The 24,134-nt window shown below is 37.5% G+C and overlaps 1 protein-coding gene across 8 annotated transcripts in view; it reads right to left on the minus strand.

Annotated features, from left to right (window-relative positions):
- The window catches only part of EBF1 (EBF transcription factor 1), a 276,447-nt gene that overhangs the window by 15,196 nt on the left and 237,117 nt on the right, over nt 1-24,134 (minus strand). For all 8 annotated transcript variants that reach the window (XM_061360179.1, XM_061360178.1, XM_061360177.1 and 5 more), the window contains exon 11: nt 14,851-14,939. In XM_061360179.1, the coding sequence (XP_061216163.1) occupies nt 14,851-14,939 (89 nt within the window). The remainder of the gene's footprint in view (nt 1-14,850; nt 14,940-24,134) is intronic.

Consider the following 24,134-nt stretch of genomic DNA (forward strand, 5'->3'; position numbering starts at 1 on the left):
AGAAATCTCTGTGTAAGTTCAAGGTCTGTTATTCCAGATATTCTTTTGTTCAGACAAATTTTTCTTTCCCTTCATCTCAGAAGTCTACATTTTCATAGCAGTAAGTGGGCATCATGTAAGGTCCTTCCAATTGAATATGGAAGTAGAAATATTTCCTGAGACAGAGTTTGACTAAAGCTAATATCTAATTTATGGGAGCATTTGTCAAGAAAGATCCACTGCTCTATTAATGCTAAAAGTCTGACAGGTTTTGGTTTAGAATAAAGGACTTTGCAGCATTTAGTTAGAACTAAAATGAGGGTCTTATTGTCTTGCATTTTATTTCAAATGAGCATCATTTTATTTCTATAAAAATAACAACTGAGCAAATATCGTAAAACTGAAAGATTACTTTAGTGATTAAGTATCATGCGTCAGAACTCTGCTTTCATGAAGCTGCACACCACATATCCAGAGTCCATTTTTATTCCAACCTGAAGCTGTTTTCTTGATGAGGGATTTTTCTTTTTCAATTTTTGAAATAGGAATGTAATTAAATATTTCAATTAGATTTTCCTCCTTAAAGTAGAGGTGTTTACACAAGCAAAAAAAGGGACCGGGTAATGAAGTCTGCTGCAACTTTGGATATTGCAGAATTACTATGGGAAAGATTATATAAATCATACCGGAATGACTGGGCTTCTGAAACACAACAACTGAAATTCAGATTGAATCCACTTCTGACAGAACACACCTTGAACCAACATTACAGCAACTTTGCATGTTTTGTTTGTGGCATGCATTCCCTTCAGAAGGAAATTCATTAAGATCATGAAACTTGCATTTCAAATTTTTATCATGATGAAAACATTTTGTGTCAAGTTTCATTACAGCAAACACATTTTGTGCCAGCTTTAAAAAGGATAGGATATTTCTTCTGTTGACATCTGCTTACTTTTTATTCAGCAGCTAGTGAAAAAAAATCCACTCTGTGTCCCAAAAGGGCTGTGAGTCTAGTCAGCTAAAGGGTTTCTAGAGTTATACTGAGTTATTTGGCTTAAGTAACTAAATTACATAATGTTCAAGGTACTTGTTAAATCTAAATGAATTTTGTCAAGAAGCTGACCACAATATATAATACTCATCAGCCACATACTGTATTATTGAGACTATCAAAGGATTTATGTACTTGTGGAGGGCGCGGGGGGGAAGCTGTTCTAGCATACTCTGAGGCATTTATCTTATGTGTTGTCTAGATATCATATCACCTTCTAATGCTCTTTAACATTGTAATACAAGAAAGAGCTCATTCATCTTCTGAGAGGGTACTTAGGGATGATGATGTCATTCATACTTTCTTGACCCTTATGTCTGACCTCCTGGCTCTGCCTTCTAACTTCCTACTTTCATGGCTACTTGCAACAAAAAAACCTCTTCCGCAGAGTCAAGCATCAGACTCCGGTTGCCTTTTTCACCTTGGAGAGGTCACATTCCAAAATTTCAAGTGAAAAAAAACACAATAATTTGTGCTTGAACTTGTCCTTTGTTCTTCAGTGGGTGAAGCTATAAATGTGCTACTTAAGGAGATGTGTTAGAACTAACTTGTAAACTTATACTTAAAATTTGTGTATGCATTGTATTTTAAAAGATAAAGATAAAATTGTGAACACCTGTTAAGAGTGCAATGGCAATACCAACATTTTGATAGAGAGCCATTTAGAAGGATCTAAAATGTCAGCCATCTAGCTTAGTATACAAGAGTTTCAGCCTGTCCAGAACCACCCATCTCTCCACGTCTACACTGAGCACTGCATTATTGTATCATTTTCATCAATTATAGTTTTATAAAGACTCATAAAAGCTATTCAAAATGTAAAGATCCTCCATTTACTGTAAAACTGAGGGAACTATGCCAGCCTAATGGAAAGTATAAAATAACAGGCCCATTTCACTAAAAAGATATTTGTACTCACACAAAGATGAAAACTTCTCTAGCAAACAACAGAATTGTTTCCGTATATTATAATTGAATCATACTGAAGAAGTAAACACCATATAGATATTACAAAGACAGGAACGCAAAATGAGAGAGACAGACAACATACTTCACTTGAGGGGTAAAAACCAAAAAAGCTGCTTAACTCTGCCTATAGCATGGAAGTGCACTGAATTCCCATCACTGAATTTCAGTGGCAATTTGCAGAAAATAAGCCTACAGTGGGAGCTAAAACCTTAGCTTTTCCCAGCCATTGTAGCCTCATCAGCCTCCACACCCAAACTGAAAATCACTGCCTAAATCTACAGCACTAAAAACAGTCATGCATGACCTTACCACCTGCTCCACAATGAGCCAACCTTATAAATAAAATATAGAAAGCCTATATGAGGCATCAGAAAGAACAAACACTGAAGTGAAAATGCAAGCAGGCATCTAGCCATAAACATTGCGAATCGATGATTAAAACACCTCTTAACCACAAAGGTGATAAAAAGCACAGCAATAGGGATAAGAAACCTTATGCAAGCAGCCTGTATTGCAAATACTGCTGACGAAAGAACAGAATTATGGTGATCACCTGTAAGTTTGTCCTTGCAGGTCTCCCATCTTACCCCTATTATCCTCCTGTTAATATTGTGTGCTTAAATACTAAAAAGAGGTATCAGCCTCCTTTTTTAATCTAGACTACTCATACTGCCAGTCTTCATTTCCATAAATGATGGGCACATAACAATGGCAAGAGAATTAGTAGCTAGCACAGTTGTGTACTTCATCTAGATACACAGTAGCATGGAATAAACTAGCATTAATATAGTTGCATTGGAATAACTCTTTGAATAAACTGACATTTGAGAGTCTGGATGCTCCCACCATATTATCGTCAACTGAAGCATCTGGCAAGTAATTTGGATGGTTTTGTTCCTAAAAGCTCTGGATGTTCTCTGCTAATGTTAGGTGTCTAAGTCAAAGGGAGAGCAGATATGCAGAACAAAAATCACTCTGCCAGTGCTTAAACCACCTCTTTTAGGGACTTTGTCTGACAGTGGTTACATGACTCACATCTATGTCTGTAAAATTTTGATTCTTCTGAGTATGTTTACAGTATGTCTTGCCCCACTGTCATTATCAATACTATGGTAATTCTCAGCATTTCCCATAGGTTGTCGTGCAAGCTCTCACTGTGAGGATCTAAGGACAGATCCCTCTCAGTTTGAAACATAGCAAGATCACTATTTAGGGAAACACATTTTTCATGCTGTACAAAAGGCTGCAGTATTTATTTCAGCATGTAAAGCCACTTCTTCTGCAAATACTTTTCCTTAGTTATGCAATCCCATCTTTTATACTGTGGCCACTTTGTCAGATCCAGTGAATCATTAGAAGACAAAATAAATTAAATAAAACTAGATCATGAATGGCTAAGCCCACATAAACTCAATTCAGTGGCTAACAAGTCATCAACTTCCTTTACAGAAATTCCTCTATCCCACCAGTTTACACTGACGCATACTATTCCCATCTATCTAGACAGCAAGAAAGATTATTCCTGATTTATCCATGGACATATAAGCAAAGAAATTATAACATTAGATTCCTTTTTTTCTATCTGACATCAACTGTTTGCCACAATGACCTGAAAGCACATTTTGCAGTCTGAATTTCCCTTACATGCCACAGCTACCTTCAGTCTCTGGGCAAACTCTACAGAGACAGGTACAAAGCAATTTCAGACAGGAACCTCAGGCATTTCTTTTTGAAAATTTACCCCAAACTATTTGTACCAGCAAGTACAGGACTTTGAAGCAGATGTTCAGTATTGAGATTAATGAGCTTTTAGGTTTGGGTTTGGGGTTTTTTTTAGGTTTTGCACATGTAAGATTTTCTGATAGTTCTTCCTCTGCTCTTCATAGTGTTAGCATTCCTATTTCTTGAAAACAGCTGCAGATGAGAGTTGCAAGAAAAAAAAAAGTTATTACTCAAAGTCTTCTCCTGACCATTTTATATCCATATGTTTTTGGAAAATTGTCAAAGTCCCCTTATGGAAGAAGAATAATGTTTTGAATTATTTGAAGGGTCTGGACTTAAGTAAACTTAAAAAGAGTCTGGAAAAATGAACAAAGACACTAAATTCTGAGACCGCTGTTCAAAGAGACTGCACAGGGTATTCTAGAAGCTTTATTCCATGGATCACATTTTCGTGCCCATTAGAAAAATTCTCTGGCATATTCGGGATTAAAAAAAGATTAAATGTGGCTTGCAATTTTGTGTGTGGCACAAGGTAGATATCCAATTATATATTTGTAAGAGTGGAAAACATTTTACTTGGCTGATCCCTGTTTTCTATCATTTGCATGCACAAAGACTTTCCAAACACAGATCAAGTCATATTACTTTTCAATTGTTCTCCCATTAGGTCAAATCTAGAATATATTGAGTGGCATAATTCACATGACTGCATTTAAATCTAGAGAGATATATAATTATGCTTGATATTGCAAAGCAAGAATGTCTGCTGAGTTAAATCAGCAGTTATCCAGCAATTAAAGTGAAAATTGTACATATGTATTTTGTCCATTTAATTTTCAGAGTTGGCCGTTATTAATGTATTTACACATGTAAATATCTAAGTGTGCCAAACTAGCTATTTTCTATATAAAACAAGTGTTCACTTACACAATTTAAGACTCGTTGCATTTTCTTTTAATGAAGGGGCAAAAAATCCAACAAATCAGAACAGGAAAAAAAAAAAAAGCAAAACAAGAAAAAACCCAAAAAAGAAAAAGAAAACAAACAAACCCAACAACAAACCCCCCAAACTCCAGCATATCATTAAGATCCATGAAAATGTCACTTTTCTGGATTGTATGCTTCAGGTAGGTAGGAAGTGTTAGTAGTTTGAAATTGAGAGTTCAAGTTACTTTTAATAGCAGGAGGAAAACAGAAAAAGTAAGACACATTGAAATTCTGACCTACAACGATATTCCACTATGTTCTGTGAAAAGTGAGTGCATAAAAATGTTGAAATAGAGACTGGAATAACGTTGGTAGGTTTTAGTATTACAGTTAAAACACTGCTCAGTCATAACCCCTACAAATGACTACTTTCACTTACATTTTATCATCAGCGTAATTAAAAGAAGTCTTTTGAAAGGGGCATTCTCATTACAAGGAAGGACCACTTCAGACCCAATGGAAATTAAAAGGGAGACCATAGATTAGGTGTAGATACCAAGTGGTAATTTCTAGGGAAGCATAAAATGTCAACTGTGTAACAACTATATTTTATAACTATGTGTTCAAAGGACTTACAATATTTTATTGTACAAAGAGACTTTGGCTCAGAAAGCTACTTCAATGAAGTGTCTGCTAGCATATATTGTACAAAATTATCAGCTTTCTTCTCAGATTTTTTGTTACTAATACTATTATTTTAAATTTAAAGCCTTAAAAATTAGGCTGAAATGATCCAAAGCAAGTATAAATGTTGAATAACATGTACTTAAGAAGTTAAATTTATCCAGCATTTCACAGAGATAACATTATCTTTCTGTGTACATCTCCATGACGTAAAAGCAGACATACCATTTTATATAATCTAGGGCTTCTTTTTCAGTGGTGAGTGAAAAGATCATCATTGTTACTACACCAGCATTATTTATGGAAGTGCTTCAATACGGACACTGATTTTTCAAAGTACATAAATATTTCAGTAACTTTTTGGTCATCAAAAACTCTGAGTTCTCAGCCTAGTTTAACGCGGAAAAAAAATAAAGACAATTCAGATTACCAAAATATTATTTCTTTTGAATTTATTAAAAAGATACTTTTAGACACATTTTATTTGCCAGAAGCTCACATCGGAAAAATTAAGCATCTCTATTCTGTACAATGCTAGTATTTCAAGAGGCAAGATGCTATGTCCAGATGAAATTATGAATATAGCATTATTAGTAAAGATAGTTAAGTCTTCTTAAAGAACAAAATTATCAGAGCTAAATTCCAAAATTTTTGTATTTTAGATCTCCTGTAATATATGAACAAAAAAAAATGTGCTACATGTATGTGACACTGCTTTAAAAAATGCTCGTGTTTTTTGTTTTCATTTTCCGTTCAGCAAACGTATCGTTTGTCATCTATAGTTACAAATATATACCAAAGCATTCTTTGAAATAAATTCAAAACACATACCCGTGTTTATACAAGTAGCATGACATTATATGCTGTTGTACGTAGAGGACATTTCAGTCCAATTGAGTTATATCAACATAAGTTACATGATTGACTTTTACAATAGAAAGAAAAGGTTGTACTCAACTGTTATTGCCTCAATGGAAAAAAAAAAAATCAATGAAAGCAAAATGAACAAGAGATTTTGTCTGAGTTGCAGTTAATACTACTGAAGAGCTATGGATATTAAAAGGTCAAGAAATAAATTAGTCCAAGTGTTATGAAATGAATGATTTGGCTTATAATTGTATTGAGTGCAAATTGTTCACTGCCTATTAGACCAGGTAATTTTTAACCATGGTGCCTCAATTACTGTTCCATAAGCAATAATATAGTTGTAAGAGCCACTGGTTCGATCGAGTGACCTATGAGACGCACCAGGACAGCTGACTTTGCTATGATGGATCACTGAGCCTGATCTCCAAATGGTGCCAAACCTTCCCTTCTGTGAGGAGATCTCATAAAAGAAACATTACTGCTTGATTCATTTTACCAAAATGTTCGAGTTTTCTAGTGTCAGCAGTTGAGTATAGACTGTGAAGCTCTCTACTTCTTAGAAGAATTATGACAACAGGCACCTATTGCGCTTCCAGCACTCTCTGCTAAATAGCATCATGATGGTTAGGAGGATGCTTTTTCTGCTACTCGAATGGACTGTGTTGTGAGAAATACATGGCAATCACATTTTACATCACTACGTAAACCCCTGCATAACACCTAAAACTAGGCTAGAAATGGAAACTGTAGGTGAGATTACAGACATTACTTCACTTCTGCAATTCCCTGCATTCAAAGATCTCAAAGCACCACTTTAATGGGAACAAATTAAACTTCACAACACATTTCCTAGGAAAATATTCTCTCTCCCCCATCTTCATCAGAGACAGCCTTAAAGTATAGCCGTTTGGTTTAAGTCACAATGGTCTATGGTTAAAACCAAGGCAAGTTTTGTAGGGTGAGGTAATATCTTTTATTAGACCTACTGATATAGGCAAGAAAAGGTACAGTCAGCACGTGGAAAGCAAAGCATGGGCACCCAATATCTTGTCTGTTTTATTCTGCCAGTTATATCTGTTAGTCTAGTAGACAGTACTACCATTGCCTACAAATTCTGATAGCCTTAAACAGGGAAAATAGATAAATCTGATATTGTTTTTATGCTATGAAGTAGCGTACATGGCACTTCATGAGGAGGAAAGGCAGCAGCTGCATTTCCCCATTGCTCCTAAGGGAAAGGTGGTCCCTCTGAGCCAGGGCTCAAAATATGGCAATAAAGGTCTCACCACACTTCCCACAGAACTGGGCCTTAAAGGATTGTAACTACACACTACACATATCTACTCTCTGCCCATGTATAAAATAAACTGAAGATGTAAATGTGAATTATCAAATAATCTGTGCAGAAGGAACCACAATAATAAAAGCCTAATTAGAATAGATTGTACCACATGCAACCAAATCCTGTTTATATTGTCACTCTGCTATATTTTTGATAAATCACTACATTCAAACAGTCTACTGGGAGGGTGATTTTCCATTTCATCTCTCCATTGAGCAAAAAGTGCCACATGACTAGATTCTGAATTTCAATTTCACCAGCATACAGTTGAACTGAATATTATTTGGCACAATACAGTGTACAACTGAGCCACTAAATGGCTGATTTACTAAATTATTATTAGATGAGCTCTTGCTGTTCCAAGGGAAAGTGCAGTCACTGTCTCTCTTCATGGTGTGTTCAAATTGTTCTGTGTTTAAATATTCAGCATGAGGCTAATGTGAACTGATGAACTGAGACTACAAACGTTCACTTTCAATACAGACAGAGAGACAGAAACGCAACATATCATGTGGCCTGCGGAGGTGAAAATGATTTATATTTAAGGATTCTGCTGCCGACTTGCATTACTATAAGATATTCTTAATTAGCTTTGTGTTTGATTCAGGAGTTTGGAAATGTAGCTAAAAAACATCTCCAAAACTGAATCAGCTATGTGGCTATGGATGCTTCAGAACCCCGGTGAAGTGGTACTTGATCTCCGTCAGTGAAGTGCATGAGCTGCCACCACTGTTTCATATTTTACTACCTTTAGTATTGGAGTTGCAACTTAAAAGTATCACCTGCAATTCGAACCTTGGCACCAAAGATCCTAGGAAAGGTAGAGGAGTGACATGGTGTGCAATTCTACAGCTTTTTGAGGTGGGGGGAGATGGGAAATGGGAAAACAATTATTTTTTAAAAAGGTTAAAATAAAAGAAACAATTTCTTTACTGCCACCTACTGGAGTTGACAATAACCCTTTGTCACACTAAAAGAAGCAGCATCTTCACGCAGAGGACAGTTACGGCAAGCATTTAAAATACTGTGATCCCAGACACTTACAGTAGATTAGAATTTTTTATTGGTGCTGTGTTGCCATAACAACATAAAGACAGCAGATGACTTAAGCTAAGCTTGCAAAGCAAAAGGCTGCTCATCTGGCAGTTAAAATGAATACAGTTCACTTCACAAGTTCCCCATATGGACCCTTAGTGTATGGTAATGAGGATACCATATGGTGGGAGAAAATGCACAGAGAACAATTGTGCTCTACAGGATAAGTGAAGTGAGCAGGAAGTTATGAGGAAATGCAAGAGAGATTTGTGCGTGTGCTCTCTAACTCAAGGGTTTCTTTCAGAGGGGGGTTCTCTCCTTAATCTTCTCCTTAATATATACATGCATAGAAATGACAGAGAAACATATTGTACGTTTTGTAACATCGTTCATCATAAACTGTCAGCTGTGTTTGTAAATCAGCTTGGTAAGATCTTATAAATTTGTAATTCTTAAAAGGTAAAAGTGCTAAGTTTTTAGACAAAGTGCAGGAAAATTTAAGCACTTCTGACAAGTAGAAACATTAGTGGTAATCATTTTAAAAATGCTTGCATCTTTCTGCCTGCATGTTTAGCTGTAAATAATGCTGCAATGAATATAAGCTTTAAAAAGGGGAGGGGAGGATGAAATGGAATAAATATTTTTTATTTTATTTCAAAAAGGATAAAAAGTAACAGTTGATCAGAACCATATGCATGCAAGATTCTGCTGTAAATGTACATATGTTATACAGTACGCTGTACTAACCAGATCTTAAACCTGGTAAGACAGCTTGCTAAAGGCTGCAAAGTCAATTTTGTACTACACATGCTTCATAAAAGATGAATATAAATGCATTAGTTAGACACGGTGAGCTAAATTAGAAGGTCAGGCAGGGCTGGAAGGGCTGAAATATCACACAACCAATGACTGTAATTACTCTTTTTTTAAGTCTATTAAGTGGTGTTGTTCTATCAAGGCTCAGGGGTATAGGACATGAAGTACAAGATAAAGTAATGTGTATTTATTACTCCCACGGGATCAATTTACTAGATATTTTCAGCTCCATGGAGCAAAATACACAAATGCAGCCTTTGTTACTTTCTTCAAATTGTGGCTTTTTCCTTCAAAAGCTCTGCTCCTCGAAGGGACCATGTTTACCTGTTCGGTATCTTCCTGCCACCCTCAGTAAACTGTTGTATTTAAAAACAGTAAAACACAGGAATAGAGAAATGTGAGGATCCCTCTTGCAGGATGCTCAAACAAGTGGTTCAAGTTGCTCAGATGGAATGTGCAGACTAGAAAATCCAATCCCAGGCATGATTTTTACCCCAAGGCAAAACAGAAATCAGGAATGGAGAACGGCACAGAGCTCCTTGTCATCACGTTAGCCCTGATCTATTAAAAGTTTTGTCATAGATTCTAAATTACACCATCTGCTCTAATCATTTGCTGAGTAAATGCTGACCCACTTATAAAGAAAACTCACTGAAATGTGTATGCACACTGGTGACCTTCAGAAAGGAAAGGGCTCCTTGCCAGCCATTTGTATGTGGCTCTGCCCTTCAGCGAGCAGTGTGGCTCTGTCTCTTAGCTCCCTCTCATTTCAGGCTCTGCATATTCCCAGACATGCCTCTGACATGCGCTTTCATGGCAGCCTTAAACGTCTTGGTTGCCTTCTTCTCAACAGTTTTGAAACTCCCTGAATATTTTCAATAGGATAAACTGAAAACCAACCCCCCCAAACAAACCAAATAAGCCCCTCAACCAACTAAATGCCCCAATTGTTAGTAAATTTAAAGCCCCCAACTGTTAAGGATTCAGTACCAACCTTAACTCTGGACTCACATTCTTATAAATTTTACAGTACAGTGTAGAAAGCAGCAAGCACATCACCTGCTCTCCTTGCTATACAGATGAACTCCAGCAGCTTTTCTTCATGTCTCCCCTTCCTGACCACACTTAGTAAAATAATTTTCTAATAACCCTCTTGCTACACTGGGTGGAGGAAAAAAAAAAAAAAACAAAACCCAACCAAATATGTGGTTTCTTAGCTGAAAATGACTAACTGATGTTAAAATACAGCATCTTGAGTCAGCAGATAGAGATCCATTCTGGAATTTCCATTGGGTCTGTCTGAAGCAGTAAACCTGAGCTGCCTTGTCTCCATTGCTATTTTAACCTCTGCTAACATGCCTGGGCCAACCCACCCACATTTATAGACAACCTTTATTTGCAATGTAAACAATACCTGTGACACGATGGATAAAGGGCATATCTGTTGGATTTCATAAGGGCAAAGACAATTGCTTTTGCCAGCCACTGGTTCCTAATAACCACCTGTCTTCTATTAGTGTCCTAAACAAGGAGGTGGGATATGTCTTGAGGGGGGTCTAGCAACTGACCAGAGAAAAGGAGCTGAAGGGATGGTTTAATCCGGTTACATGTGCTCTTTGCTCAGCAGGGAGGTCCCTATATGATAGACAGTCAGGCTCCACTTTCATCTACATGAAGAGAAATCAGAAGTAAAAGTCCCTTTCAGTACCAATAAGGGGTCTCCTAGGGAGAGCATTTATGCAACAGACTGGGAGAGAGAGAGGGCGTCAGATCATGGAGGGGGTCCATGCAGTGACTTGCATCTCAAATACAGAGTGAATAATCTTGTGCTTAATCTAAATACAAGTGATGAGTTGCAAGAGGGGTGAAAATGGCAAATAAATTCTAGGAAATTGCATATAAAGAGGAATTGTTGTTATTAAATCATTTAGGATGGGTGTGTTTCAAATCTAGCTCACAGTTGAAATTGTTTTACAGCTATAGCTGTGGAGTTTTAACAAAATTGCACCACTGCAACATATCTGTTAAGGATTTATTTCAAGAACTGTAGGGTACATGAATGAACCTCGACACACTCAACATGTTGTAGTCATATGAACTCGTCAGTGATTTTCACTGCAGTTATGTATGCAAGAACCAACAACATGTGTGTATTTGTGTGTACATATGCAAACATATGAGACAGGCAAATTGCACACATCCGCATAGGCTTATTCTCCAGCTCCACAGGCAGGCTTTCTACAGACTGCTCCTAAGGACAACGATATGATTTCTTAACATAGCATCATGGTATTTCTTTTCACTTCTCCCCAGAGATCTCTCGTTTCCTCTGATCTGTCTCCTTTTTCTATTAAAAAGGAAAGACTATACTGCCCAGCACACTCCTGGTACTTGATCTCACTCCAGGATTTGGGTGCTAATCCCACCACCTATGTGCTCCCTGTCTCTCAGTGCATGTGTTTGTGTGTGTGTGTGTAGGTACAGACACGCACATCTGCTAGTGACAACCCCACTGGCTGCTTTCCCTGACCTGCTCTGTGCAAGAAGTGAGCAGGACTCCGCCCCGTGGCTGGTTCAATGGCCCAGCTGTCAACATCAGCTCCCACTCTTTTTTCTCCAGATACTATATATTGCCTTTCTGCTTTAAACACATCTCTACATCGACTCAGTCTAGCAGTCCAAAGACCCTAGCTCCCAGGTGCTCCTGTTCTCCTTATTCCTCCTACGGGAGGACATTCTCCAGTGGAATTTGGCTATTGAAGCACTGGGAGACAGAATTAAAAAATAAAAATCTGGTGGGTTTTTGGGTTTTTTCCCCCTATTTCCAGCAGCTGGGTGGAACATTTAAAAAAAATGAAAAAAAAAAAAAAGAAGTAATCATGCCATGCATGAGCAGTGAACACTTCTGAAAATTCTGGTTCTAAATTGGTGGAGATCAAACTTAGCCTCAATAGTTTTAGAAAAGCCTATTGACATAGGTATGGCTGTTAATGTCTCACTTGATAACCTCAACAATTCTCCTTGACTGCAGGGATAAGTCACACAGCAGAATGCTCTTGCTGTTCCTTTAGAAGGACTTGCATGCCCTTATGAAGACAAAAATTGCAATGATTTCAGTTTCTTGAAAGATCTTTAATTCATCAGTAATGTTTCAATGGAATAATGGCCACAAAGCCTAGCAGCAATTATAAAAATGTGATTTGTTTTACTTATTTAATCTATAAGTACAAGCTTTTTAACGAACAGAAAGTGATGATGCACTGCCAAGACAACAGGAAAATGGAGGAAAGGGTATACTGCTCTCCTCTCTGCTGTCTTGCTCTCTGTCTCTCTCGTACATTTGCCCTCTCTGCCCATGGTTCCACTGTGGAAGCCATATGGCTTCCAACTCTCTTCTAAGTAGCCACTGAGAATTGTCTATAGTGGAATACTGCCAAAGCCCTTCCTGGTTTAATGACATGGGGAAGAACGCTGTGCAGTGCTCACCCAGCACAGAGGCTCACTGCGTCCTTGATTATGATCCTGGAGCCAGCAAGCGATGCTGGGAATTGAACCATCAGTGCCTCAAATACAGAAGTCGACATGTGCCAACCCCTGCTGCATTCAGTCTCTGTGCATGGCATATTAATGAGTCTTGAACTTGAGGACCAACCTTCAAGCTTGTATAGAAAGAATTACCCAAAGACAAACAGAAAAAGGTCCTCTTTGTCCTGTTTCCCTCTAACCATGCATAGTGACGCTAGTTTCTTTACTGAGTTTGCTCAGTTCTTAAACAGTAACTTTTTTTAAGGCCATCACATCATACCTCTGCAAACATAACCTGAGACACTGGGTTCAGGGAAGATTTGCAACATTTCCTTTGGGCGTTGCAAATGCCTGGTGCATAGTGAAGGCTGGTCTTTTATTTTCTGAGAAACAGGTTTTCTCCACGTGCGCATTTGGCAGCAGATGCACAGTGCAGATGAAAGAGCCTCTACAGAAGGATGCTCTCTTTCTTTGGAAAGGGTTGCACCTCTGGAGGGAAATTTGACAACCTATGAAAGCTGTGTCCTGCTGCAAATCTGCCCAAAAGTCAGAGAAAGGGACAGCTTGTAGAGGGTGAACAGAGCCAATGTAAAATGTAACTCTCCAGGACACCATGTTTCTCTGGTGGTAAGAGAGAAGGACAACACATCATCTACCCCAAAACCAGTCTACAGCCTTCCTCAGCAAAGACAAAAGACTTAACACGCCTGTATTAAAGTCGCATACTGAATCTTATTTCTGTCAAGAAATAAACCAACTTAAGTTACAGTGTTTGTGACTTATCACCTTTGAAACACTAGAAATTTAACTAATCAAAGCCCACAGCAATCCCTGATGGAAACCTACTGACAGCTACGGAAAAAAGGTCACAAGATTTACCCAGTCACAAAGGCATGTATTATTTGAGGGATCTAGCCTAGGACATTAAAGCCCAAGTTGTTCTATGCCTCAGGTCTGCAAATTCACATTTTTCTTTCCGTAAGTCAAAGGCAGTGTTCTCCAAATACACACACTTGGCCAATTTGACTCCTCAACTCACTCAGTAACACCCATGATGCTAGAGCAAGTAAAAAGATAACAAAAGAACACATGGAGGCACTTTGTCACATACAGTGGCTGCAACCCATGCCCAGTATTGCTCAGTGTTCCTGTGGCAAAGACCAACACTTTTTCAAACACTCCACCTCTTTCCCTGGTATACCACAAAACTCACCAAAATATCTCACCAGAAAAGGTACAGTACAGCAATGGAGCAAGAACAGATACAAATGAAGACCCAGACAGTGTTTTCACAGTACAAGGCAGAAGTTCTGGAAGCCTATGCGAATTATTCTCTTTCTTCCTCAGCTTTTATTCGACAGAAATCAACAAAAACTCTCACACTAGTTTTGATGGGAACAAACATCAAATCACTTTATTATACATTGCTTTAATCATTTCAGCAATCCTGAAATAAAGCAGTATATAATAATTATTATCCTAAACTAATATATGGTGCAGCAACAGTGGACACACATTCCCTGAAGATCCAAATAACTTGATTTTACCAACAGTGAAGTTCTCAAAATCATACTGGCAAGTACTACTGTGATACCAAGAAGAAACATCATTCTCCTATGTATAAGCTGCTCAGGTTCCAAACTATCAAGCAAATATGTGTTCTTTGTTAAGTGTTTCAAAACACAGAGTAAGGGTTGCTTTTAGGAAAGGCAAGAGCTGTTTGATTTAGCTGTGATTCAGAAATTTACAGAAGCCTCATAAGCCTTCAATGAAACTTGCTGATTGGGCTTTACTGGTCATGCCTCTGTTTCAACTTATCTGGGTTGGGTACCAAAACAGGAGCATTATATTTACAGTCTTGCATTTTCAGACAAAAACATGTAGTAACCAGCTTTACCATATTTGATAAAACAATAAACTTTGTGCTGACCTTTGGCAAGCGTTCGGGGTCACCGGGGTGCCGGGGTATAACCTTCTGTAACCTTTGGAAACCATAGTCAATGGTGGGTTCATTCAGAGCTGAAACAACAATAAACATCATCATGATGTGACAAACACATAGCAACCAGGCTCTGTTGCACTGTAACAATTGGCAATGCACTGCAAGACTACGGAAGGATCACAGCAAAATCCCCTTTTACTGAAATCAGCACTGACTATGAAGTCTTGGTTCAAACACTGAGGTTGGTTCTGAGGCTTTGGTTCAAACAGCAGTGCAAACCTTCCCACTTAAATTCCTAAAACAAGTTTGCAGGAAAATTTGGGGATGTTATATACTTCTTCCAAATAGGAAGCAATTATTATCTCTGAAAGCCATGATTAAATTAATTTGATAAATACACCCCATGTTTCATGTTGAGTTTTTCCCTGCTTTCATGCTATGAAGAAGGTCCTTTGTGATTGCAAGAAAAGAGAAGCAACTATTAGGGACTCTTATTGTTCCAGAGTCTATTATATGTTTAATATGCTCCATGTGCAATGATCACATATAGTATTGTTGTGAACTACAGGCATTTGTCTTGGCAGAGGCTTTATTATTTACTCATCAACACTGATTTCAGCAGCCCGTCTCAGGCTCCGATCAGCACTAAACTGATCCAAAGTCTTAATGAATTGGAAAAAAAATGTTTTTATTTCATCTTTCCACAGTCCTTGTCCAATAAAATAGAAGGGAGAAATGATGGAAGTGGAACACTTTAATCTTCACGAAAATGCTGGTCTGCCTGAATTAATCAAGCCTCTGATTGTGCCAAGCCTTTAAGCACATGCTTATCTGTAAGCACATACTTAAACCCATTTGCTTTCAGCAAAGCAAATTTGAGCATATTATGTTTTCTATATGATTGCCTATAATTACAGGGGACTGCATTGAATGACCTTCTAGCTATATTTCCAGTCATATGATCACTTTAAAGCTCAGATGGTAGTGAGAATTCAACATGTGCTTAAAATTTCCTAAGTGCTTTGGTGAACTGGAACAACAGTCAAGCATTCTCAAGCATCTCCAAACAACAGCGCATCTTGACTCTCCCATGCCAATAAAGATGATGAAATTTTCCACAGCAATTTGTTTGCAATTTTTTTAATTAAGTACAAAATAATTAAAAAAATCAAGTATGGATTTTTATATATTCACCTTTTTTTTGTGGGAGGGTTTGTTTTTTAGGGTCATTTTAAAGTTTCTGTTATTTTGTCTTAATTTATTCATAGCAAAAAAAACCCAACCCAAATTCTTACACAAACTCTAACTTCTAAATTATTAATATATCTTGCACTTTTATGATGGCTTTATGATGAATTTTATTATGTGGCTAGAATGATGCCATCGGATTAGTGCACAGAGATTTAGCATCAAACTCTATCTCCAAGCCTCACTTGTGTATGCACTCCTATGTGGCTCAACAATGCTTATCCCAAAGCAAGTTACACAGTTCCATCAGTCTGATAAACATGGCACAATTTTTTATCTTTCAAGTGAAAAGAATGTAATTTCCCAGTCCTAACATTAAAGATTTTTAGCCAGACCACGTTGTTATCATTAAAGCAATATCTAATCCCTGTCTTGTTTTAAATTAATTTTTGTTCCATAAACTCACAGAACAGTCCACTTTTTAACAAAACTGTTCTATTTAAATTATTATTTCCAAATCACATTTCTATAGCAGATGGTCCCACTGGCAACCAAAGAGTCAGATTTTTACATCCTCCAGGACCTTCAGTACGTCTCAGCTCTGAAAGCAGGCTCAGTGATGCTACTGCAAGTTGGGGCAGAAGACTGTGTTGGGGAATGCACATCTAGCCAACAGCAGTGAGACAGAGGTGTGTGGCTGAGGGACCGGCTGGAGAGGCAGAGACAGCCCAGCAGAATCTCGACATTTCTTTGATATCAGAAAGGAATCTTCTGAGCATATCCTGAAATGTTAGGGTTATGGTAACACAAGACTAGAAACCTTTCTGGATTTTACTTTAGTTTCTGGGTTATTATCAGAAGTTTTTAATTGCACCCCTCTAGCCTCCTCAGTTTTCCACATGCATTTCCTTTTATTAGGAATATCTGAATTTGAGCTTTTATTTATATTCAGGTAATTGTATGGAAAAAGTGAGAATAACGCTTTTCCCCATCTTGTGCCCTTGTTTTGGGGATGATTTGGCTTTTTCCATATTTTTCTTTTTACACCTTAGCTACATGTTGTCCACTCTGTTGTGTAGTTTTGCAGAAAACATTAGAGTATCTGGGTTTATAAACCCCCAGTTTCATTACCTTTTCAGTTTCCTTACATGGCTTCTTATTGTGGACCCATGTAGTTTAGACCTTCTTCAAATTTTACAATAAATTAATTTACTGCTATTTATATTTATTATAAAAAATAGCATTACTTTGGAAAGATTAAAAAAAACACCCACTACAGTTCTAATTTACATTTCTTTTGCAAATAAGTTAGACGATTTTAGTGTGGTTCTGTCAAAAGTGTTTCTTCTCTAATTTAGCCTAGTTTATGGCCATTTTCCCTTTACATCCTTTGGGAAGGTAGTTACTAAATTCTGCAATATTATAAATGGAGGCCAGTTCTGAAATCCCCCCAGAGATAGCAGTCATTTTCTCATATCTTCCCACACATTCAACACATTTGAAATCCACAGAGTATTTCCTGGGAGTATTTTGTGAACTAAATGACCAAAAAAAGATGTTAATTTTATGGTACAATCTCACCAGGCATCAAGCATTCTCTGAGAAATACTGAAAACTTTCTGCTTCAAACAGCATCAGCTTTACTTCAGTGGTGGGGAGAGGCTGCACACAGCAATTTGCAGGATTGGGTCCTAAACTGTAGTTGTCAAATATCACTCAGTCTTTAACTGTTCAACCCTTTCAATATTAATTAAAATAAATAAGAAAAAAAAATTTAACTGCCTGAACATCTAACCACAGATTGGATGAGATCAGCCCTCCATTCCTCAGTACATTTATAATCCATGTCAAATGTAATTACACATATCTTAACGAAGAAGCCCTATTTAAATATTTAACCCCACCTTCAGTGTTAAGGCCACACTAGTTCCTCTGTCAGTAGCTGAAAAAACTCCAAGGAAAAGGTGATATTCTGATTCCAAGCACTGTGGAAGAGACAGAGCTCAGGCCACCATTTGTGGCAGCTAAGGCAATGTTCTGCCTTTGCCCTGAGTACACAGGAGCCTGGTCTCTGCCTTTGAAGCCCATTCAAAGTAACACATTTCCCATTGCTCTAATTCAAAGAATGGGGTTGGATTCTTTTTTTTCCATGATTAGAAAAAAAAGAATCAATGAGAAACTCTCTGTTTGTGTTCTTGACATCCATACATTAGAAACAAGTTAACAAATACTGTACTTAAAATGCAATCCCATTACCCTAAATTTTAAAAGTACTATTGAAAGTACTACCAACTTTAAAAAACCGTACTGAATTCAAATAGGTCCCAAGGCTAATGGAAGCAATTTGTATACCAACCCAAACTGACTGGCCCACTTTTCAAAATACAGGTATGATAATCTTGCGGTTTTAAAAGGACATTTAAATTGAAAGACTGTGAATTTAGTACATAATTATACCAATAGAACCCTTTAACTTGTCAACTTGTAAATCTAAAAGGCTATCAATCATTTCTAAAGAGGAAATAAACCTTAAAATTCTTTGATTGACAGTGCTTACTCTTTATGTAGAAAAAAAAAGGAGTAAAGTGGCCAGAAATCCATTTACAAAAGTACATTGTTTTACATAGGTGAGTAAAAAGCCAATAATTACACTTCCAAAAGACATATAAATCAAAGTAAGTACTTTTCCCTCACTTACATATTTTAAGTTGCAGTAAACTTCAGGTAACTTTATATTAAAATACTTTTCCAAATGCAAAGCTTATTGAAGCCATTAATAGAGTAGCATTTTCATTTAAGCTAATATAATCATTTTTGCAAATACAAGATTTAAGCCATTTTTCTCCTTCCAAACAATAAACTTGCAGCCTGTCTCTTGTGTGAATTAACTAAAATTACACCCAGGTGTACAAAATCTGTCTATCTACCCCAGTGTATGAGTTAAAGCACAATATTTATTATTCTTACCATTTTATGAATTACTTCTTAAACCCTTGAGGAAGAACTTTCTTTCAAATTAGACTCTAACAGAATAAGCCATGAAGCTCTTTATGCAGCAAGTCTAAAGCCATAACTTATAAAATCTAAGGCTTTTAATCAAGAAAATGCACAAAGTCTATGGAAATAAGGATGAGTACACCATATTCATCTTTTCAAAGTCCAACTTATTTTTCAACAGAAATGCCGGTTATGCCTCTGAGCAAAATATTTCAGCCATAACCATAATTTCAAATTCTGCATGAATAATTTTAATAACTGCATGCAGATAATCCACCATGTTTAAAAGTTTTTTTTTTTTTAACTGGTCATGGAGGGCTTTTTTTAATATTTCACATAATGAATTCCTACTGTGTCAATAAAGCTTTGGTTGTTAATTGAATGACTGTCTGATGTATCTGAGAGAGGAATTTGTTTCTCTGACCATGCTGCCAATTTACAGCAGAATGATCGACACTTAATATCAGCAATTAAAAGGACCTGTTCAAATATCGTATGGAATTTGTAGCTTGGGGTAGTGTAGGAGAACTCTTCACCAAGGAAAACTCATTCAATAAATGCAGAGAGTAATTGAATTAGACACATTGTAACGTTATTGTTCAAAGAAAAATAAACACACACTACATAGAAGCATTATGGAAATATTTCTGAATGTAAAACATATTCAGTTAATTTGTTTCTCATGCATTCATGGTTTCATTTATTCCTTTTTATTTTTCAGCCCTTGTTTCTTTTTCATTCTGTTTGACCTAAAACCAATGAGAGAGCAGCACTTAGACCTATGAACTTCCCATATGCTTTTCCAGTGGAAAAGACTGCAAGGAGAGGGAAGGGACTCTAAGGGCTCAAATAACAAAAACAAAAAAAGGCTGAAGGCTACAAACAAATTGGCTTCAGGTCCACAGGTCTGACCGTCCCTATCTCAGATGAGAAAGCTGGTCTTGATTGTTTTAAGTGAAACACCCAAGGAAAGGCTGCACATGGAAATTAAATGTCACACAGTGCTTGCTCCTCTGGTGCACCAGAGAGTCACTGGGTTTTTTGGAAAGCAGAGGCATTGGTGGGAGAGTTTGAAGAAGGTAAGAATGACCCGCAGAAGTGCAGAGCTATAATGGCTTCAGATTATGTCCAGGAGGTCCTGACTGCAAGAGTGGAATAGAAGAAGATTCTTTAGACTCTATCACTTCATAAATCCTTTTTTCTTTAAAGTTGATTCTACAAAAAAAATTTAAATGCCTAGTGGCAAGTTCTGAACTATAATGTCAATGAGATGGGGCTTTAGGGTTTACAATGCAGTTATTTTGATTTTTGATGAAGATAAAACTTCATCAAAACATAAACAGCAGTTGGCGCTGTGGCAAAGACACACACGTCTCAATACCTCATAGCCACAGAAGAGTATGAAGAGATCCTTGAAAAATGCTGCAGGACTGTCACAGCAATGCACACCAGTCCAGGAACACATTTAACATGTCTGTCCGTGCCCAGATTAAACCAGGAGAGAACATCTAAAGGCACAGAAAATCAATATTTTAAATAAAATCAAGGGCAGCTAGGAAGGTAGAATTTTCAATGGGTGCCTCTCAACCTTAGCATCTTCAGAGGCATTTTACACCTAAGTACTTCTTGTGGACATTTGGCCCCTACCTACCCCTAGATGCCTACCTCTATATAAGGAGCTCCTTTCCTTTTTATTCTGTATTTCTGCTGAGAAATGGCAGCATGGGGTAGAAGCAGCAACAACTGACAGTAGTCACACAAAAGGTTGTGGCTTCCAAACCCCCACTTTTACTTACAAAGCCTGGGCTCTTTGAGGTGGTGGAAAGCAGGAGCTCCAGCCTCTTCCAGAGGCAAGATGCTGCCACCAAGCTGATCCAGGGTATTTAACCCTTTGCTAAAAGTCTGCAGCTTCTAAGCACTGGATGATTTCTGTTAGAAGCCCCTGACCCTAACAAAATAAAACCTTGACTCTGGGAGATAGGAAGAGGACAAGACAGACCATATTAATATCAAACTCCAAGTTCCAAAATGCCTTGCTAAGGCCCTGTAGTACAGCAACACTAACACTGTACAATATTACAAAGCAACATCTTGAAATGGCATTCTGTAAGCAAACCCTACCCAACAACTTTTATATATAGTGGCCTCTTTATGACTGCTCTACAAAGACAGGAAAAAACCAAAACAACCCAAAGCACTTCAAAACCTCATCATCAAATGAAAAAAAGTCTGTTTTGCAAATCTCCCTGCAAAGACTATTTCTTTGCTAATTAAAGGCCGTTAAGTGAAAACATGCAAGCATTTGAGCTATTTGTTGTTGTTGTTGTTGTGAATTTGGCTTGCTTTTTATAAAGTTTCCTTTCCACTGACTTTCCCTGGAGTGTTTATTCCCACAGGCAGTGGAAAACGGAAGTGGGTAGAACAGCAAGAGCCTGCAAGAAAGGTTTGAACTAGAAAGGCCCTTCCAGTGCTAACTCAGAATTTCCTTTCTTTTCTGGTCTCAGCACTCCTTACTTAGATATACTCCTCTGCATTGACTTTCCATTTTTGAAATCAAACTGTGACATGATGTCATGTTTTGTAATTAGAAAGAGATAGACATACCCAAAATAGAATGCCTATGTTTTATTGCTGTGTAATGGCCAAACAGACACCACCATGTGCCAAGCAATAAGAAAAATGCAGAGCTGAGACAAATGATAAATCTAGTGCTAGATCTCTTGAGTCTCCCTACTGACTGCACTTTACTTGAACTAAAGATGCAATAGGCCAGTGTTTGAGGCAGCTCCACTGTATTCACCAGTGCTGTTACAAGTGACAGGCGTGATATTCTCTTCCTGGTAACAATTTTTACCCAGCAAATAAGAACCAGAGGAGTTATTTCCATCCCACCTAGATCAGTCTCTGCAGCCAGCAGTGTGCTGAAGATGCAAGGAATGCATTTCTTGAGCCAAATTTTTTATGAAAGTTACAGAATGAAATTACCAGGCCTGTCTAACAAGAATCATGCACTGGTTTCTCAAAATACATTGACTTTGCATGCTCACTCATAGCAACCTGCAATCTAGCTTGAGAAAAAAAGAAGTCAAACAATTTGTGAGCTTCAGAGTTTCTTCCTCCTCTGACTGCACTGACCTCTTGACTAATAGAGAAGATTTGGCCTTAAGGGAGTCTGAAATCGAGTCCAGTTTCAGGCACTGGAATTTACACATAGCAATTTCAGAGCAGGTTGGTAGAATTCACTGGGGATATATGTACAGAGGGACAGAAGGAAATTAATGCATGGTTACTTCATCTAGTCATCTAGGTTAATTGGTGCATCTTTGGCTGTCATTATAAAAAAAAGGAAAGAATAGCATTTAGATGTGAATATTTTCCTTTCTGTCAGACACATTCTGATAATGCACATGAGCATGCAGCAAAAAATTTACTGAAAATGGCTAGCTCTCAGTGGGTTACCCCTTCATTGAAATACACGCGTACACATACACACAAGCACAAAAAATGCATACAAGCCAGATCTGAACATAATGGGTGCCTAAGGTTAGATCTGTATTTGGGTTTTAAAAATATAAAGATGCTGCAGACATTTTTAAACCATTGGTTCAGAAACAGATGCAGAGATGTATCATACAGAGTGTAGGAAATGCTAAATGTCACCTCATGTAACCTTTTCTTTCTTTTTTTCCTATGCAGATTTTCTACATTTTTCCTTTGCATGGGCATCTTAAATCCTACATTGCAGGTGCAGACACCTTTAAAATTTTCATAGCCATAATTTTGTATGACATAGTTTCTTTTTGTCACCCTTCGCAAACTCCTTTGGGGTAGAAAGCATTGAAAACCATTGTTGTAACATGTTGGTATACAGAAACATTTGCTTTTGAATAACCCCTTTCTTGCTCACAGTTTTAACCTGCTGTTTCTCATCTTCTTTTCACTTTATTTAAAAAAAGCCTGCTACCATGGGCATAAATGAAAACCTCAGTATCCTGTCTGAATGCCAAAGCCATTCCTATCAGAAAGTATCTTAGCCTCAATTTGGCTGTTTTTCAAAACTGGAGACTACTGATGTGCAAGTGCACTATGGTCAGAGCAAAAAGAGTCTTCAAGAGAGAAAATTGGAAAAACACCAGCTATCACATCCAAAATCTCTGCAAATGAGATTCACGGAGAAATACAAGTAGAGCTGCATCATAAAAATGAGATGAACTGTGTCTAGCTGTAATGAGCATTATAGGTGTGATGTTCTTGGAAGACACTGGCCTCCTGTGAGGTTTAATTTAAGTCATCAATCTCTTCCCATACCTAAGCTTAAATCCCTTGAGAAAACAATAGTTTTCAAACATCTTTATTTCTAGACATTAGCTTTGATTTTTCCACATGACATTGCGACAGGGCTACTCACTTGAAAGCAACAGGACCATTTTGGATATATTCTTGATGGGGCATGGGGCAGCAAATTGTTTAAAAGTAAAACAGTTGGGTTTGTTGTTCACTACTTTATAACACTTAAATAGAAATGGATAATTTAAGCGCTCTCAGTAGTTTCTGATTTGAGCAGCATCTACGTCACCTGCTTCTATAACTTTTCAGGGGTATTTTTGCAAAAAATTTGACAACAACTGTTATCAAGGGTTAAAAAAAACATAAAATCATACCATCCTGTCTGATAAACACGTTTCCCTGCCCTCACACCCCAGTGAGCACTGTGACACTATACTTTTATCATCCAGTGTGTGCTCAGAATGAGCTTAGAACAGCAATTGCCAGGAATAGGCAGGCGATAAACTGCATTGATTTAACACATCTTGTTTTCAATCATGCTCAGATTTTCTGAGCACGCATTTTCCCTGTACTCCAGCTTGTAGCTTTTATCTGACGAGCTGATCCCTTTTCACTGGAAAATGAAAAGGTCGCACAATAAGACACGGTTTACTGGAACTTGAGCACGCACCAGGGAAAGTATTTTAGATAAATACTGTCAGACATAGTGGAGCTGAATTTCAACAACACAATTGCTAAACAACAATACTTATTACTCTCTAGAACAAGCCTACGAGCAACTTATGGCTCACAGCAGGGGA

Source organism: Neopsephotus bourkii, unplaced genomic scaffold (assembly GCF_033783945.1).
Source record: "Neopsephotus bourkii isolate Nb327-2 ecotype Australia unplaced genomic scaffold, CSIRO-AGI_Nbou_v1 NB_1016, whole genome shotgun sequence".
NCBI lineage: Eukaryota > Metazoa > Chordata > Aves > Psittaciformes > Psittacidae > Neopsephotus > Neopsephotus bourkii.